Source organism: Nycticebus coucang, chromosome 19 (genome assembly GCF_027406575.1).
Source record: "Nycticebus coucang isolate mNycCou1 chromosome 19, mNycCou1.pri, whole genome shotgun sequence".
NCBI lineage: Eukaryota > Metazoa > Chordata > Mammalia > Primates > Lorisidae > Nycticebus > Nycticebus coucang.
In genome coordinates this window covers 45853304-45872432 of record NC_069798.1, presented here as the reverse complement: position 1 = coordinate 45872432, position 19129 = coordinate 45853304, and the positions used below count along the sequence as shown (strand labels likewise).

The 19129-nt window shown below is 46.4% G+C and overlaps 1 protein-coding gene across 2 annotated transcripts in view; it reads left to right on the top strand.

Annotated features, from left to right (window-relative positions):
* The window catches only part of MYO5B (myosin VB), a 341703-nt gene that overhangs the window by 229634 nt on the left and 92940 nt on the right, over nt 1-19129 (top strand). For both annotated transcript variants that reach the window (XM_053571966.1, XM_053571965.1), the window contains exons 10-12: nt 1578-1843; nt 11275-11356; nt 11866-12006. In XM_053571966.1, the coding sequence (XP_053427941.1) occupies nt 1578-1843; nt 11275-11356; nt 11866-12006 (489 nt within the window). The remainder of the gene's footprint in view (nt 1-1577; nt 1844-11274; nt 11357-11865; nt 12007-19129) is intronic.

Genomic DNA, 19129 nt, shown 5'->3' with positions numbered 1-19129 from the left:
GGTGTTAAGAGGAAACTGATATGGTTATCTGTGTTAATTTTCATCCAAGAAGCCTTCATTTAAATCCTCTAAGACAGGCTCATCAGGAAATGAGTCCCACAGCAATTTAGGGCCATTAGCAGGTGGTACATTATGTCTTGCGGGAGCCTCTTTCAGCCTCTGAATTCATAGGCTCTCCAGCAGACTTGGCTGGCTATTGGCTTTCCTAGGAGGCTTTGGATGACAGAATATATAACAGGTGAGAGGAACCTCCAAGGGTGAGCAGGTCTTCTGTGGACAACAAGTATTATCCAAGAGATTTACACAGGCAAGACACTGAGGGAAATTTGGCTACCCAGTGGCTCCAAACCCAGGCACTAAGATTGATGTTTAGGGTAAAGAGGGTCTAGGCTCAGAGGTGGCCATGAGAGGCAGCTAGGTAGGCTGGATCCCAGAGCCTGAGGGACCTGGATAAGTTATTGCATCTCTCTGGGGCTCAACCTCTTTCTGCATGAAAAAGAAGTTTAAACAGGAATTCTAAGTTTCTTCCCAGCTTTACACATGTCTGATGTTACCAGTGAAACTGTTCTAAATCATCTTCTCAGGTCAAAATTCGTTCCATGTTTTTGCCATATGTTCCAGCTTTCCACATTGATTAACTTTTTTCTCCAGCCAGTGAGTGCTTTCAGAAGGTTAAAGTTTAGTTCTGTGTGACTTAGTGTCACTGAGGCTCGGATGAAAGAGCTTGCTCGGGAGCACGGGGGTGCAGTGTCAGGGTGGGAGGAACATGTCTGTTGCATTTCAGTCTCCCAGCACATCTGAACACACCCACGTGCGTTGCATGCAATTTGAAAAACTCTCCTCCAAGTGATTTTTGAGTATCCCAGCACTCACCTATAAGGAAATTACTGATCTGGCCCACCTGAGTTTCTTTCCCAGAGGGGGAACTGACTCTAAGGGAGGGTGTGGCTTCTCCAGCCTTTGGATCCCTGAGTTCATTTTCAAGCACACAGCTGGTTAAGCTGGGAGCTGGTCATAGGTAAAGTATGTAAGTGAAAACTTCTTACGTACTTTAAGGAAGTATGTAAGGAGGAGGAAGAGAACTGCTCCTGGGCTGAGGGTGAGCACTGCATGAGAAGCCTGCACATCCTGTGAATCTGCTTGTTGTACTGAAAGGATTGTCCTGTCCTAAGCTGTCACTTCTCATTATGCTCCCTTTCACTCCAGGACTTGCCTTCTACCAGTCACTTGGCAGCAGCCTGGCACCGAGGGGGAGGGAACAGGAAGAGTGGAGCGAAAGCCTTTTGTTTAGTAAGGCCCTGATCGCAGGTGTAATCATCAGTGTGAGCAGCACTGTAGTATGGGCACCTCTTTAGGCTAATAATAGATTATGTCTTCTTGGATCTTTATAAAAGTCCAGCTAGCAGTGTATGAGAGAGACCTGCAGGCCAGTGGCTGGGGGCAGGGTGGGTTCTGGAGTGCTGGGGAGGCCTTGGGTTTTGCTTGTTTTCCCTCTGCACAGGGGCATGGAGGGGGGCAGGTGAGAGGGGTTGTCTTCCATGTACCTTCTGAAACTGTGTCCCACTCCCCCACCCCAGCCCCAGGATGAACACCTAAAGAACTTCTGCCGACTGCTAGGAGTGGAGCACAGTCAGATGGAGCACTGGCTGTGCCATCGCAAGCTGGTCACCACCTCAGAGACCTACGTCAAGACCATGTCCCTGCAGCAGGTGGTCAACGCACGCAATGCTCTGGCCAAGCACATCTACGCCCAGCTGTTCGGCTGGATTGTAGAGCACATCAACAAGGCCCTGCACACTTCCCTCAAGCAGCACTCCTTCATTGGGGTCCTAGACATCTACGGGTAGGCCAGCCACATGTCCTCCCAGCCCTCCACTCCACCTGCTCATGGAAGTGTTTTCCTGCTGGCATCTTAGAGCCAACAAGGGCCTTGGAGATCCTCCTGGTGGTTCTCAGTGAGGGAGTTTAAGATGTGTGGGGGTGTTTGGGGTTGTCAAAATGGCTAGGGGTCACTGCTGGCCTGAAGCCAGAGAGTCTAAGTGTCCTGTAACATAGAGGACTATTCCAAGGAAGAATCGACCTGTCAAAACATCAGGAGTTCTCCCACTAAAAAACCCTGGGGCTTTCTTTCCATTTTTACAGCTGGGAAACTGATGTCTACTGAGGGAAATGTCTTGCCCAGCATCATTCTGGAAGTTATTTTGAGAAATAGAACTTAGATTCAGATTTTGTATTTCAGTTATGTTTTAACTGAGACATTAAATTGACCTCATTGATTTTTATCATGGTCAAGGTAATTATTTTAATGCCATAATTTTGCCCAGTGCTGGTGTGTGGTGTGTGGTGTGTGGTCATTCTTGAGATTTTTCTTCTTTCAGAATTCTGACCTGATTGAAGGATTGTCATTTCTGGTGGCATGTTTTTGGCAGGGAGAGGCAGCATGGCATGGTGGAAGTGAACCTAGCTGGCCACGCAGAAGCCAGTGCTCTCACCAGTGAGCTGGATGAGTCTCCCATCTTTCCTTCTATAGCTTTAAATGAAGTTTTAAGCCACAGTCTCCATGAGGCTCTTTCCAGATCCTTGTAGGAACTGGACTGCAACCTGCCTTGCTTTTCAGACCAATCCTGCCCTCTTTAGGCTAATAATAGATTATGTCTTCTTGGATCTTTAAACTATAAAAGTCCTGGTTTCTGCCTTAAAATAGAAATTCAGACCTTAAAAGTACAGAGTTGTAAGAGCAGTGATACTCCAGTGAGAACAACTGCTTACTGGGCCTGAATTCAACTGGCCTCACTTTAGGATGTAGTTGGAGTAAAGCAGAATCTCCTCTAGAAACAGCCACTTCCTGTGCCAAAGATGGGCTCTCCTAATTATATCTGTGATGCAGTTGCTCATTGATTGGTTTCAAATCTCACTATATTGCATGCTATGGAGAAAGAAGAATGGAACTCGATTTCTGGTGTCACTAATGCCTTAGGAACATGCTAAACAGTTAAGTCACATGCACAAGTTAAGTAGTGCAAGAGGCATCGGAAAAAAATTGTAGAAGGGTCTGTCTTTGGGCACTTGGTGCTGTGCCGGTTTCAGGACTGGCGAGGGCATCCTTGTTTGCATGGTCGGGAGGTTTTCTGTGGGAGGCGAGATTTGAACTGGGTCATTTAATGGGCATAGAATATGGGAGCTCTGGGAAGCACCTTTAGGAAAGGGAGCCAAAGGTGGGAGGAAAAAGCAAAGTGTGACAGGAAACCTCATCCCGGGAGTGCACAGGGGAGAGTCATGTGGAGAGGGAGGCAGGAGGAGGCATCCTTCGCAGGGTTGCAGCTGAGTGAGCCCCACAGGCCCCTTCTCATCAGCCAAGTGCCCTTCCGATTGTTCTTGGGAGAGGATAGAATAGTCCGTGCTCTCTGAAAGCTTTCTGTCTCATCATCAGTAATTAATTCTGTGGTGGTGTTCTCTCTACCTCAAGTATTTCCAGGTAATTGGATTTCCCAAAATACTGAGCTTCAGTATTGCCTTCTGAAATAAGACCTAGAAAAACGCAGGCTGCAGCATCTGACCCAATTCCCTTCATCCACCTGTACAAGAACTTAATTTTACCAAGTTTTTGGTTCTGGAAGATTAATATGCACATTCATTATTTAATAGCATGTAAAAATATTATGATCACAATACTGCTGCTATGAAAAATAACCCTGCCACAGTCCTATTGCGTTTGTGTGTTTTTTATTTATTTATTTATTTATTTTTATTAAATCGTAGCTGTGTACATTGATATATTCATGGGGCATCATTCACTAGCTTCACAGACCGTTTACCAAGTTTCACATATACCTTTGTAAGATGCACCGCTGGTGTAATCCCACCAATCCCCTTCCCTCTACCCACCTCCCCCCTCCCTCCCCTCCCTTTCCCCATCCCCCTATTTTTAGGTTGTAACTGGGTTATAGCTTTCATGTGAAAACCCTAAATTAGTTTCATAGTAGGGCTGAATACATTGGGTACTTTTTCTTCCATTCTTGAGATACTTTACTAAGAAGAATATGTTCCAGCTCCATCCATGTAAACATGAAAGAGGTAAAGTCTCCATCTTTCTTTAAGGCTGCATAATATTCCATGGTGTGCATATACCACAATTTATTAATCCATTCGTGGATCGATGGGCACTTGGGCTTCTTCCATGACTTAGCAATTATGAATTGGGCTGCAATAAACATTCTGGTACAAATATCTTTGTTATGATATGATTTTTGGTCTTCTGGGTATATGCCCAGTAGAGGGATTACAGGATTGAATGGCAGATCTATATTTAGATCTCTAAGTGTTCTCCATATCTCTTTCCAAAAGGAATGTATTAATTTGCATCCCCACCAGCAGTGCAAAAGTGTTCCCTTTTCTCCACATCCACACCAACATCTCTGGTCTTGGGATTTTTTGATGTAGGCTAGTCTCACTGGAGTTAGATGATATCTCAAAGTAGTTTTGATTTGCATTTCTCTGATGATTAAAGATGATGAGCATTTTTTCATATGTCTGAAGGCCGCACGTCCAGAATTGAAATAGACTTGTTCCTCCCTTCCCAGACATCTGCAGAGAAGCCTGGGTCCATTGCTGGGGAGCCTGACTGAGCTGGGCTCCTGCTTTGCGGAGTCCATAGGTGTCACCTGGGCTTGTGCAAGCTTTATCCTTGCCATTTAATCCTTGTGTTTGTTTTCTGTAAGGCCCAGTCACTGCCCAGAGAGGAGAAGTAAACTGTGGGAAGGCTTGTTTGAGGTTTGAAAGGAACAGTTTTTGGTGAATGGAGTTGGCGGCCTTGGCGAACCCAGTCTCCTCTTCCTAATGTCACCTGCTAACCTGTGTACTACCTCATCTCTCCTTTTCTTGTTTTATTAACCAGCATTTGCCTCTGAAAACCTGATTAATTGCCATTTTTATTCCTCTCTCCTCCTTGAGGCAACAAGAAATAAATGGCAAATATATATGGCTTTGGTTTGGGAAAATACATCCTTTATTGGCCTCTAACTTCAGTCTGGATGGTAGGGGGCTCTGACTGTGGCCAGCACATTCTTGCTGGGGACAGTTTGCCTAGGAGCGAGATGTGGTAGAGAGGGTGTGTGCATTGTGCTGAGAATGGTTGAAGTTTTGGCCCCAGGAAGCAGGCGATGAGAAACGCTAGGATTTAGGAACACATCCTTCTCAGTCCTCTATTGCTTTCTTATGATATTTCCTAACACTAAATGTCCAACTCAGTGCTCTCTAATGATGTATTTTTTAAGATACTTTGTAAATTTTTAACTGTAAAAATAAACTTACAGCTAAGTGTATAATTCAGCACTGTTGCATATATTCTCATTGTTGTGAAATTTCTCCAGAACTTTTTCATCTTCCAAAACTGAAACCCCACACCCATTAAACAACTTTTCCACTTCCCTCTCCCTGGCAACCACCCGTCCACTTTGTTTGTCAGAATTTGCCTACGTTAGATGTCTCATGGACGTGGAATCACAGTGCTCCTTTTTGGGACTGGCTTATTTCATTTAGTATCCTGTCCTCCAGGTTCATCCGTTTTGTAGCAAGTAGCAGGGTTTCCTCCTTTTTTGAGGCTGAGTGATATTCGGTTGAATGTATGCACCGCGTTGTGTGTGTCCAGCCATCCGCTGGTGGGCATTTGAGTTCTCACCTTCCGGATATTCTGAGTACTGCTGCGATGAAAGTACGACTCTCCCAGGTCCTGTTTTCAGTTTTCATGGATGTATATATACCTGGAAGTAGGATTGCTGGATACTATGGTAATTCTGTTTTTAATTTTTTCAGGAACTTTCATGTTTTCCGTAACAGCTCTACCATTTTGTGTCCTACCAGCTGTGTGCAAGGGCTCCCGCGCCCCATCCTCAACAGTACTTGTGACTTTCTGGTCTGACAGTCCTGTTGGGTGTGGCCATCCTGTCCCAGTGTGGTTCTAGCTGTCATTCCTCCAGTTAGTGATGGTCATCATCATTTCATGTGCCTCTTGACTATTTGTATATCTTTTTTGGAGAAATACCTATTCAAGTCTTTTGCCCCTTTTAAAATCAGGTTATTTGGAGGTTTTGTTGAGTTTTACTTAGTTTTCTACATATTATAACCTTTTATTAGAAATAGGGTTTGCAAATATTGTCTCCCATCCTGTGGGTTGACTTTAATAATACAATTTAAGTAAACTTAAATTAATTGTTTGCCTTCACTTTGATGAAAAAAAAATTTTTCTTTTGTTTTCTTGGTCTCTCCAAAACAAACTTACAACCTTCCAACTGCAATACAGCTATTCAGAGGCACCTACCCACCTCCTTTGTCACCAGTATGAAAAGGTTTCTCTGAAAATGGAGGGGGAGAAGTCAATGACTACACTTGCTCTCTAGCTGATGACAGTGGCCCCGGCCTGGACAGCCAAGAAAACCCCTGGACATGCCACCTTCAGAGAGAAAATGCCTGGCTTACTCCACTATTCCAGACCCAACAGCGCACCAGACACTATTGGCATACCCTGGAATCTTTCAGCCTCTCAGGAGACCCTTAAATCTCAGAGAGCTCTAAAGTGAGGCTCTACCTCCAGAATTGCTCTGAGACAGCCCTTTGGAGTGTGCCTGGAGCCAGGCCCTCCTGTGTGCTTCTGAGACTCAGATAAGGTCCCATTTTTCTCTCTGTCCATACCAGCACTGCCCTCTGCCCCCTTGTCCGTGGCCTCACTGTGCTCTCAAAGCCTATAGCATCTGAAATTACCCCTTGGGGAGTGGGGGGTTCTCATACATCAGTTTTCTGTCATATTTTGAGCAGCTCTTTTGGGCACAGATTGTGACTTCCTCTTCCCTGCAGCCCTTAGTTCTTGGGACAGTTGGTTGATGGGCAGAGGGTCACCACATAGTGGGCATTTTCCTATCCCACATGGGCAGCCTGGTGTGAAAAGGACCCTGAAATTGGAGCATGTGGCAAACTGAATGAATTTAGGTCTTGGAAAGAATAACAGCTCTTGGCTTTGGAGTGTGAGCCGCGCCTGGGCCTGTGTACCGTATAGCGGCATCTAAGCACAGAGTGGCCCGTGAGCAGAATTCCAGTCCTGCCGTTCTGCAGTGCACCAGCACCCTGATGTTGTTTAGTAAAGAGATCGAGAGGTTAGCCTCTCAGTAGACCCCAAGGCGCTGTTGGGAGATTTCAGAGGCTTCAGGTTGGAAAGGGACCTTGCCCAAGGATGTTTAGATCACTTCTCTGACCTTAATGAACCATGGTCCCATTTTTAAAGCTTTCTCTAGAGAGTATTTTCCCACATCATTTTTTTCTGTAAGATTTTTAATAATCATTCTCTAGATACCCTCCTATATCTTTTCATCCTGACAGATAAAATGATAGTGAGTGATCTCTGCAAACAAGGAGGACAAGCCTAAGCTAACAGATTCCAGTTCCTCTGACCTGCGCTATGCAGGGAGTCTTGCCTCTTTGCTCTCTCTCCGGTCAGGGTTTGTGGAGAGGTTCCTGGAGGTTAATCATTATCTTGGAGTGACTAGTTGACTTTTTATTGCAGCTTCACTTTCCAACAAATCCTGCCTTATTTTTAGAGATATTTGTAACCCTTATTACTCTCTAAAATTGAGGTAGAATGAGAAGGAAATTGTATACTTTTCAACAACATTCTGAAGATAGAAGGAAATTGAAGCAGAGGTGATCATTGTGCCACCAGGAGTCCAGATGCCATGTCTCAGTGTCAAGCTTTAGTCTATGTTTTGACCTTCCTCCCACCCAAGGGTTCGGGTCTAAATAGTCTCAGCATTGATTTTACAAGAGGAATTCAATTCCCTCTGGTATATAAATTTCTTTATGATGTTTTAATATTGTAGACTATGAATTGATTCATTGTGTTTATTTTAAAAAGACATCTCTGTTGATGGGAGAAAATTACTACAAATATAATTCCATTGTAAAGGAGAAGTTGCCCTACCTTCCAGACTGTGGCTTTCTGAGGTTCGTGGTCTTAGACGTTTCCCAAGCTACTCAAGCCCCTCATTCGTCTCTGGGCCTCTGGCGTTACAGTAATTACATTAGATGGCAGAGGAATTGTTACCAGATAATGTCTTAGAAATAGGAAAATTATGAGCTAATTTCAGGCCATTTCAAATTAATGAGAATGTTCTTTGTGGAGCGCTACCAGTGTAAACCTTTAGAAAATGACAAGTGGGAGATATTTAAATCCTCTCTCTGTGGAGCTCAGTACAAGCTCTGCCAACACTCCCAGTTGCCATTATCTGGCCAGTTGCTGGGGTGGCTCTTTTATCTTCCTTCTGGGGTTTATTAATTAAATTTCTTCCAGGGCTTGGCTGTTGTCAGCAACCTCTCTTGAGGTGGGAGGCTGGGGGAGGGAAGGAGGTTCTAGGAGATGTTAATTAGGTCTTCAGGACCCTCACCTGGCCTGGGAGGGCCCCAAGCCAAGGCAGTGACTGGCAGACACAGGACCCCTCTTCTGCTGGTCTAGAGTGCCCAGGGCTGATCTCCTTTGTCCCAGCATGGACTTTGCTTCTTTGATCTTGTTTTATTAACCTAGAATTTTTCTCCCACGGGGCATGGCCAAAGGCTACACTTTAATGTGGTTGTCTCCAAGCAGTTGACTCCTTTGATCTCAAAATTTCCCACTTCCCTGCTTCTTGTATCTTGGAGGGAAGGTGGTAGGTGTCAGAGAGGAGAAGTCTGTTGCGTCTGGGCACCAACCCAGCTTGTGGGGTATCTGATGCCCAGCTTGAGGAAGCTGTAGCATTGCTGTTTCGGGTGGTTCTTAGGGAGTAGGATTTACTGGAAGGGCTTGCATGGCTCTTTATATGAGATTGAGGAAATGCAGTTTTCTGAACTAAAGAATAAGAGGAGGGAGAAATAAAGATTTTGGAGGAGGCTGAATAAAGCTTATGCCCCTGGCCCCAGTTAGTACTGGCCCTCTCTGCCCCTCAGCACGTGTTCAAGTACCACCCCTTCTGGGAAGTTGTCCTTCATGTCGATAGTCCTTCTCAGTCATCTCTTCTTCCTTTTTTATGAAACTTCCTTCTTTCTGAATTAAGACTATGCTCTCAGTAATAAGACTGTCTGGGTTTGAATATTGGCCCTTCTGCCTACTGACTCTCTGTGCTTGGGCAGGTACCTCATCTCTCCACACCTCAGTTTCTTCAGCTGTAGGATGGATTAAGGATAGAACCTAACTCTTGCTTGCTGTGAGCTGTCATCGGTTGGGAACCATGAAGCACCTGGGTCTTTTACTCTGCAGGTTGTCATTGGCAGGGCCTCTGCCAGCCATTGGCCTATTGTGTGAATGAAAAGGCAGCTCTTCCTCCTCTTCCTCATGGATTTCCACCCCCTTGGCCCAATGCTGTTGTTCAGGGCCCCACTCCTTGTAGCTCAAGGTGCTGGTGCTTGTCACCTAGCCAGCACAACCAGAGACAACACATGCATCCAGTTACGAGCCCTTATCTGCACAGCCTGTCAGCCATTTGTAGTCCTTTCATCCCTGTGCTCTTTGATGACATGAGAACCTTCCCATTACTTGGCCACCACCAGCTTAAGTCAGGCTCTGACTGGATCTTGCCTGGCTTCCTGCTCCAGTGATAATGACCTCACTCGACTTCCTGCCTCCAGTCTCATGTACTTTCCCCCAAATAAGTTTCTCTCTTACCCAATTCTGATTGTCATTTAATTTGAAATCCTTCAGAATCTCCCCATTGCCCCAAAGAGAATTTGGTGAGATCCAAACTTTAGTGTAGCTCCTAAGACCTGTGAGAAGGATGCCACCACTGCAGCCTCCTGCTGCATTACGTCCTAGCTTGACGTCCCCTGCAGGGCCACCAGACCGTACTGCAGACATCTACATTGTGCAGTGCATGATGGGGGTTGATATTCTAGAGCAACGATTCTCAACCTTCCTAATGCCGCAGCCCTTTAATACAGTTCCTGTGGGTCGTGACCCACATGTTGAGAACTGCTATTCTATAGGATGAAGAACTCTAATAAATCTATTTCTTTTTTTTTTTTTTAAATAATAAATCTATTTCTTAAGTTAAAACCCAACAAAATTTACCAAGGATCACAGACAATTCATGAAGTGCAATTAGAAAACGTTAAAGTCTATTAATCAAAGAAATTAAAATACATTCTATTCTCAGTAACAAAAGATCTTTAAAAGTTAATGTACACTGTTGGCTAGGGAGCTGTGGTACACAAGTACTCCCCATGGTGAGGGACGGGCCAGCTGTGGGGGAGACTAACCTGAATGGAGCACAAAGGGAATTTCTCACGGAGTAAAACTGTTTTGTCTGGGCTGTGGCGATAGTTACATACTCAGTGACGTTTTTCAAAAATGCTTCAAAATATACCCTTAAATTTTATGCATTATGTGTAAACTCGAATTCCATAAAAATGATTAAAATAAGATTATTGACCACTATTAGGAGAACAAGCCAATTTCCTATATTGGGAGGTGGGGGTAAGATAATATAGATTAGTTCCACCTTGCTAGGAGTTAATTTGCTTCTACCTTTTAAGATCCAATACTCTTTGGTAATTCTAGGCTAGCATCTTTAGGAAAGAATCATGAAGTCAAAGAATTTGTCACAACATTGATAGCAGCTGGAGAAGGAAATAAAATGCCCTTCACTGGGAGTGTGGGAGCCCCAGCCAGTTCATGGAGCACCTTTGTGCAAATTGAGAAAGGATGTTGTCCCCTCAGGATGGAGCTCCCCCTCCCCAGGGTGAGAGGGGGCTGCCTGAATTTCATCTCCTGGCCCTTCACCATTCCCAGGTCTAGACCACAGCCCTGATCCATACAGTGGTCACTGAGGCAGATATTAAAGTTGATGGTTTCAGGACACTGATGTGAGGAAGTGTTTGTGATAAAATGGTAAATGATAAAAATAGGAGGTAGAACTTTGCATTTTTGGGAAAAAAAAGTGTAAGATCCTTAAAAGGAAATCTAGTAAAATATAGCTGGCATTTGATATGAATGACAGAATCATTGATGACTTTCTCTTTTTTTATGTCTGCTTTTTCTAAATTTTCCTGCTGTCAGTATTTTTTCTAGTTATAAAAATATATATGCATTCTTTCCTAATGAGGCTCTCTGTGTGCTGACATCTGCAACAGTGGCCTCTTTGAACACGAGCAGAAACTGAGGATTCTGTGGTGGCCTTGGGGAAGAGCTGGCAGGGAGGACAGGCTGAGGACAGTCTTGAAAGGAGGTACCTCTTACCTTTGTCTTCTCTTTCTGTTCTGCAGGTTTGAGACATTTGAAGTAAACAGCTTTGAGCAGTTTTGCATCAACTACGCAAATGAAAAGCTCCAGCAGCAGTTCAACTGGGTAGGCTGGGCTTCTGGTGCTGGGCCTGGCAGCCCTCTCTCTCCCTGGGAGTGCTACCAGGGTTATGGTTCTTCCATTCATGGCCAGTGGGTTCCAGCTCTGCCATCACCTTCCCTTGGTTTCCTGGTGGTGCCCTGAGCTTTAGAAAGGTGCTCCCACTGTCAGGAGGAGGTCTGAGTGGGAGCTGTGCTGTGCTGCCAAGGATAAATGCTCCTCCCTGTGGCCTTGACTCTCAGTCCTTTGAGCCTGAGTTTCTTGGGTATTTAAGCATCTGCAAGACAGATGTGGGGCTTCTTGTGTTTGGGGTAAAACAACACAGTTGATTTGTTAAAATGTCCTAGGGAAGGGTTCACATAGGAATGAGAAATCACCTACTGCCCTTTTCTTTTGTGCAGTGGTGACTGAAAAGCCCCCAAACCTTTCCTAGCAGTTAGCTGGTGTCCTCCAGGACCCAGAACTCACTGAGCACTTCCATTCACTCACCATGACCTTTTCACCTCTTGCCTTAGCATGTGTTCAAACTAGAGCAAGAAGAATACATGAAGGAGCAGATCCCTTGGACCTTGATTGATTTTCATGATAACCAGCCTTGCATCGACCTCATAGAAGCTAAGCTGGGGATCCTGGACCTTTTGGATGAAGAATGTAAGGTAAAATTGATGATGCTGTCTTCGAAGTCGTTCAGTTCTGGGCTTGGATGTAGGGCCGAAGGCAGCTGTGCAGTGCAAGGGAGCATGTAAGATGTCACAGCTGAAATTGCGGCTGAGATTAGCTGGACTTCAGTTTGTGGGAAGAAGTGTTGGGATCCATCCTGAGTTCTAGAAGGGAGCACAGCACCTGTGACTGGCAGGTATTGCTGTATTGGTAAACGTGCACCTCTTTCAGCAGAGACTGGATGGCACGGACTTGGTGCCCCAGATATCCAAGGTATAAAGAGAAGGTCCCCAACATCTAGACAGGTATTCCAGAGAGTGAGGACTCAACAGCCCATAACCATCTTCGCCATGGCAGATGGCTTATGAGTGTGATAGAGCTGTGTGGACTGATGGCAGGTGAGATCCATAGGTTTCCCCTTCTGGCTTTTTGTGGACTCTACCTGGTGCGACAGGGAGAGTGCCTGGTAGCCCTGGGATCCTAGGTTTTATCAGTCACCTAACTTCTTTGGCCTCTGGTTTCCTGCTCTCTGAGTTATGGGGATTAGATCTAGTGATATCTGAAGTCTTTCCCAGTGTGGTGAGTGGTTGCTAAGGGGGTAAACACATACTAGTTCCTCCACTGATGGAAATTCCAGTTGAAAATTGTAAAAGCCATATGGTTCTTGGGATAAAAAGGGAAGAACCCAGTTGCTTTTGCTTTTTAGACTCCCACACTTTGACTCTAAAGGGTTGAATGTAGCTTGGAGATTTGGTAGGAGGCAGCGTTTCTCTTCCAGAAGAGCTCTTCTAGTTCATTGCCCTTGAAAATGAAAAGGAAACAATAAAACAATAGAGGACATAGAAAATATACTGAACACGACAGCTGGCACATTTTCATGTGGGCTTCATCTTCATAGTCAGCATCCAAGCAGGAATAACTTCTCAGTGTGACAGGTGTTGTCTAGGCTTAGTCCACCAGAGAGGCTGCAGTAAAGGTAAAACAGGTGTCCCTGGACTCAGCGGTGATAGCCCAGTGACCAGAGTCACAGTCCAGGCCCTGCAGGCTCTCCTCCTGCCCTTCTGTATGCGCGTCCATGTGGTTTGCCATCTGCCGCCAATAGCTCCCTTCCCAAGCTCAGCCAGGACCCTTCTCCTCCTCCCATCTCTTCTGAGATTTACCAGTAACTGTCCCTCTAGCTCTACACTCCCCAGCCCAAAGGCAGCACCCTATCCTATATCCAACCCAGGCCCCTGGGATGCTAAGCAGGTGTGGCCCCCAGGCCCTTGCAGAAGTTAGGATTCCAGCTCTTCCTTCACTCTCCTCCCCAGGGGTGAAAGGTCTTGGTCTTGCCTTTCCTGTTTACACACAGCCTCTCACAAAAATGTCTAAATGCTCTCAGATGATTGATTCTATGAATTTAGCTGCTGCCTACTTGGTGTTCCATGATTTCCTTTTGCAGGCAAACTAGGGCCACTTGTGAATGTTTTGGCTTGTGGTCTGAGTATGTGAGAGGTGCTGCACCAAGGGATTGTCTCCCAGGCATGTCAAACCAGAGCAGAGAGATGGTGGTCCCATTGCACAGTGGCAGAGTCAGAGGAATAGAGACCTCAGGCTGGGGAGGTCAGCAGGCAGAGGCCCTGGGCTGGCCATGTTTAGAGGCTGGAGGAGCATTGGCCTCAGGGTAGCAGCTGAACAGTGTTAAGAGCAGAGGGTGCCAACTTGGGGGTACCGCCGAGCCCCACCCGGCCTTTGCGTTCTACTGAGGTCTCCTTGCTTCACTTCCCCAGGCTTTTTAGATGGGAAGGTTTGCAGAGAAGCCTGGGTTTCCGGCTGGTAGTGTTGAGACACTGGGCAGTGCTGTAGATGTGACAGTGTCTGGACTCACCAGCAGCTGAGGTCATAGGTGTGTCAGAGGAGACAAGACAAATACTAAATTAAGGAATAAGACAAAAGCTCACAGTGCCAAGGCTCTTTATACCAGATTTGATTGCTCTGGGAATTCAGAGGGATTGAGTGTAACCTGATGTGGCATCTAGTTAGCAGGGGAATTTTAAGCCAGCGGGTGATACTATTCATCAGAACTCATTGACCTGTACACTTACAAGGATGCATCTTGCTCTATGGAAATTATTCTGCAATAAATCTGACTTTAAAAATAGGGAAGCCTACTGGGCCCCTCCAGAAGCACCCAGAGGCTCTGAGCCCACACACGTCAAGGACTCCCTGTGGGGTTTCTCACAGCTCTGCAGCTTGGTGCCCCTCGGGACTGATGCCAGTGGACCATGGGGCCACTGCAGACACATTCCTGTCCTTGCCATCTCTCTCATACTCCACAGCAGAGGAGAATGAGCTTGTGCTGTCAAGAATTAGGTTCTGTGACACTACTCCCCTCCCCATGTGACAGAACACAATGTCAGATGGGTTGGACTTGTGATGTAAAAGCAGCCAGGGGGAAAATCACTTTTCCTGGAGAAGATGTGCAGTGTCAGGCAGGGCAGAAATCTGGGGTTTAATTACAAATATGGAGATGGGGTGGCAGTGGGCTTAAAGGGGCTGCATGCAGGGAGCCCCAGAGCCCAGGAGTCCCACCACAACAGAGGCACACAGATAGCACAGGGCGTTAAACTGCCAAGGTGGACAAGTCTTAACTGCGGGCTCCAGCTAGGGCTCCAGCTACAGTCAGAGCCTGCCTGAGCCCTGCATGGCAGCTGGCAGCTGTCCACTATTATCCAAGGGGGGCCGAGAGAAGGCGTTTGTTGGAAATGCTGATTTCCAGGTTTCTCTTAAGAAAGCTGTAAATGCTTTCTGAGGCTCAGGGGTAGGGGTGAGGGATAGGGAGCAGCAGGCCAGCACCTGTCCCTTATGGACTGGGAATTTCTGGCTGTCCCTGTGCCCACTCGTCAGTTCCCTCCCTCTTGGAGGAAAAGGCTAGTCTGGGCTGGCAGGAAATAGGAGGTCAGAGCATATGCCCTCAAAGGTGACATGTTTGCATTTTAGCAGGGCTTTTCTGGAAAGCGATACCTTGACCCTTAGAAGCAACTCCAATGAGAAAAAATCCAGACGTTATCCCAGGTGGAGAGGCCTGAATGGGGAAGCAGGCTCTGCCCTGTGTCAAGGTTTGGTAATTCCACAGATCCCAGCATGGAGAGCTGACTAGGACAGACCTTCCTATTAATGTGTTGGTGCTGCGGCTGAGATTGACGCCAGGCTGAAGGAAGTGTGTGAGGCCAGTGGCCTTCTGTGTCCTGACTGGGCCCCACCTGCCGTCATGACAGTTTACTCCAGATCATGGGGTCGTGGTTTCTTAAGAAGGGCTACTGGGATCTCCTTATCCAGAGTTTATGTACAGGTTTGGATCCTGAGGTGGAGGGAAGCAAGGTGCCTACCCGCGTTCATTCACTCATTCACCCAGGAAAGCACAGTGACCCCCCTGGCCCTTCTGCTTTGAGGGGCCGGATGAGCAATGAAATCCAGCCTGGTGAAAAGGGACTGGAAACAGTGGGGAGGAGATGCCTGAGAAGGATGTGTGTCCTGGAGAAGGAGTCTCCAAGAGGACTGTGCTGGGCCAAGGGAATGCTGTGCCTGAAAACCTTCAAGTGGTCTAATTTGCCTGGAACGCCTGGGTGGGGGCAGGTAAGGTTGGAAGGTAGGGAACATCAGAGAATGAGCAGCTGTGTCCTCCCTAGGGAGAAGCAGGGGAGAGGGCATCCGGTATCTCAGACTCAGTGCAAGCTCAGTTAGAGAGCCTGGGGTGGGGTACAGCGAGGAGTGATGCTGGGGCGGTCCAGGCAGGAGAGGACTGAGCTTCTGGGATCTAAGCAGGGGGAGGGCCTCAGCCAGCCTGCTGGGTAGAGCAGTTCTAAGGGAGTTCAGGGCAGAACCCTAACTACAGTAATGTAGGAGCAGCTGGTGGTGAGACGGTGGAGATGGTAACCCCAGTGCCCTTCTGGAGCCCTGACTGTGAAAGGAGGCAGCTGGAAGAAGGCATGGGTGGGTCATGGCCCCCAGGAGGCAGGGGCGGGTGGGAAGAGCAGGGCTGGATGGCTGGATGCAGGTGAGCTTTCTGGATGTTAGAGGAGGAATTGGAGATTTCCTTCTTGACAACTTCTATTTTCCTGCGAAGAAGGAAATGAAGCACCTGCTGAGAGGTTGGCAGAGTCATAAGCTTGAAGAGAAGGGAGGAAGGAGGGAATCCTGCCATCTAACCAGGAAAGAGGAATGAAGGTATGGATTTGTTTGCTGAGGTCAAGACCATAAATAGACATTCTGAGGTCAGACTCCAGCTTAGACCTAGGAATAGTGTTTTAATTTGTAAAAGTAATTCTCAGTGAAATTTGATTTAATTTTTTGGCAGCAATACTATACTACACCAAACTGTGTCAGCAGGGCTTAGTTAAGATGAGTTAACGTATGATTTTATCCAGCCACCTCAGGTAGGGGGGAAAAGAGGGTGAGTAGTTGGCTCTGTCTAGAATTGATGTTTTTGTAAAGGTGGAAAAGTAAAGGCCTGGAAGTGGCATTGGGGGTGGCAGGTGGGTGAGAAGGAGCCATCTCCACTCTGGAGGGTGGTTTAAGACAGCAGGGTCCTGGGGGCCCCAGCTGCACTCACGTGGTGGGAGAGCAGAGCGTGTTCCTTAGGCTGAGGGACCAGAGGGAGTTATGGGGCAGTGATGATTTGAGACTCAGCAGAGGTGGGCAGCATGGGGAGCCCACACACATATGGGAAGGAAGGAAATAGCGACGGGGGACAGTCCCTGGTGTCAGTGACCCAGGAAGACAGGGTCCATCACAGCCATCTCCTGTTGGCTGTTTCACTGGGGGCTTTGGCTCCCTATGATGTCCCAGTGACGGTGGCATCTGCGATGCATGGTAAAGAGCACAGTTTCTGCTCATGGTTCCAGAGAGAACACTGGTGAAAAGTCCCAGGCCCCAGGATGTACACCCCAGGCTGTTGGTGGAAAAGGGGCTTAGGAAGCCCAAGGACTTCCACTGCCCACCCCCTCATCACCACCTTCTATAACTATTTTAATAACAAAGAAGAAAATCCAGTTTAATGTCTTAGCAGCTTTAATGAGATACGATTCACATATTGTACAATTCACCCACTTAGAGTGTACAAGTACCAACCAGTGTTTAGTGCGTTTACAGAATTGTGCAGGCTTTAGCATATCAGTTTTGGAACATTGTCCTTGTCCCACATAGAAAACTATTTGCAGCACTGCCCCCCACCTCACCCTAGGCAACCAAGAATCTTTCTGTGTCTATAGATTTGCCTATTTCGTGCATTTCATGCAGATGGGACCTTCACTTTTTGATGTGACCTGTGATGCTGGCCACATAGATTAGGCCTCAGAGGGACAGAACTAGCCTAGATGAGGCCGGAGTTGGAGTCTGGCTGCCTGGCCTAGTGCTTGCTCTGTACTACTCTGAGAGGAATATGAAAAAGCTCATGTGAAGCTGCCTGTGGATTCCCTTTTAAAGCAATTGATTCGGCTGCATATTCCAAAGCTACTGATAGCCATGATCCAGTTGTTACCACAACACAAAGTTTTGTTTCTTCCTCCTCTGACTCTTTAAAATCTCCTTTTATGAGCTGGGCTCCTGTAGCTCAGTGGCTAAGAGTGCCAGCCCCCTGCACTGGGCGTGGTGGGTTCAAAACAGGCCTGGACCTGCTAAACAAACAAAAACATGAAGTCAAAATCTACTTTTATGGAAATGTGTTTGAAGAGAAGCACCTTCTACCTGACCCTACCTTTGCAGCTGCCTTTAAAACTGTTTTTAGGCAAGAAAGCAAAATAGCCAAGAACCTGTGCCCCAGAGCCAGCCTGTCCTGGTTGCAACCCCAGCTCTCCTTCCCACTTGTGTGACCTTTAGCAAGTTCCTTAACCTTGCTGTCTCAATTTCCTTGTCCCTAAAATATGTGCAAACATTGTGTCTAGCTTACGGTATCAGATGAGGCTGAAATGAGTTGATATGTCGAAAATATAGAGCAATTAAGTGCTGTGGGCATCAGCCATTAGTATTATCTGAGAATCTTAATTGTTGTGAATTCTTGCCGGCCCTTATTCTTCCTTAGAAGCAAAATGGGCAGTGAAAGGAGAGACTGGTCCTTGTCAGGAAGTATGCATACATATGACCTTGATTGTCAGTCTCCTCTGCTTATTAATTCATGCCAATCTGAGTTAGTGAATGTGCAAGGTTATGGAATCATCCCACAGGCCAATTTTATTTTCAAGACAAGCTGATTTTGTTCCTAGCAGATCTGAGAGGTGGCCACTTGCCCAGGTGGCCTTCTCACCGTGGTCTGTCTGCTCCAGTCCCCTGAGGTTCCTGTCCTGCCTGGTCCTGACAGCCCTGCCAGGCTGACATCTCCCTCCTTCACACCTGGTGGTTCTAAACACAGGATGCTTGGAGACAAATATAAAACCGTATATATAGAAAGTGCTGAATTAAATATATCTTATTGTCTGCCCCACACAATTAATAGCTTCCTTCAAGAAAGGGCTTTTTTTTCTTGAATTTCCTTTGGCACTTAGCACTGGGTATTTAATATTAGTTACACCAAATTGAAGCTTGAGAAAAATTAGTTTGCTTACAAAGGATTTTAGAAATTTCTTCCTAAGCAGGTAAGCATTTTCTTCATGGCACAGGTTTTATTAATTTACCATACAAAGCCCTTTGTACATGGCTAGTCAAGGGTCATCTGCAGCCCTGCCTGATCTAAATGTACAATCTGAACCAAAGAAGGATAAGTCATTAGTGACCTGTAACTGCAGACTGCACCGATTCTGCTCAGTAGGTGTGTGAGTAGTAGTCAGGGATGACAGAAGAGGGAATACCTTCCCATCAGAAGAGTTGTGTCATCCTGGATGATTCTAATGGTGGTTATACTAACTCTTATCTTTCCAATGAAGGAAGATGCTTTTTTGCTTTTGAAGCCATCCATAAAGGTATTGAAAGGTAGCTGCCCTTCAGAATTTTCCATGCAGTGAAACCTTTAAATGTGAACTTAAATTTTGGGCAGGAGGAGATTAGTACCATGTAGATCAATCACTAGTACTTAGAACCCAGTATATGCTACTTAGAACCCAATCTAAGTTCCTTGAGGGACAGGATAGTTGGTCCTTGAATCTAATA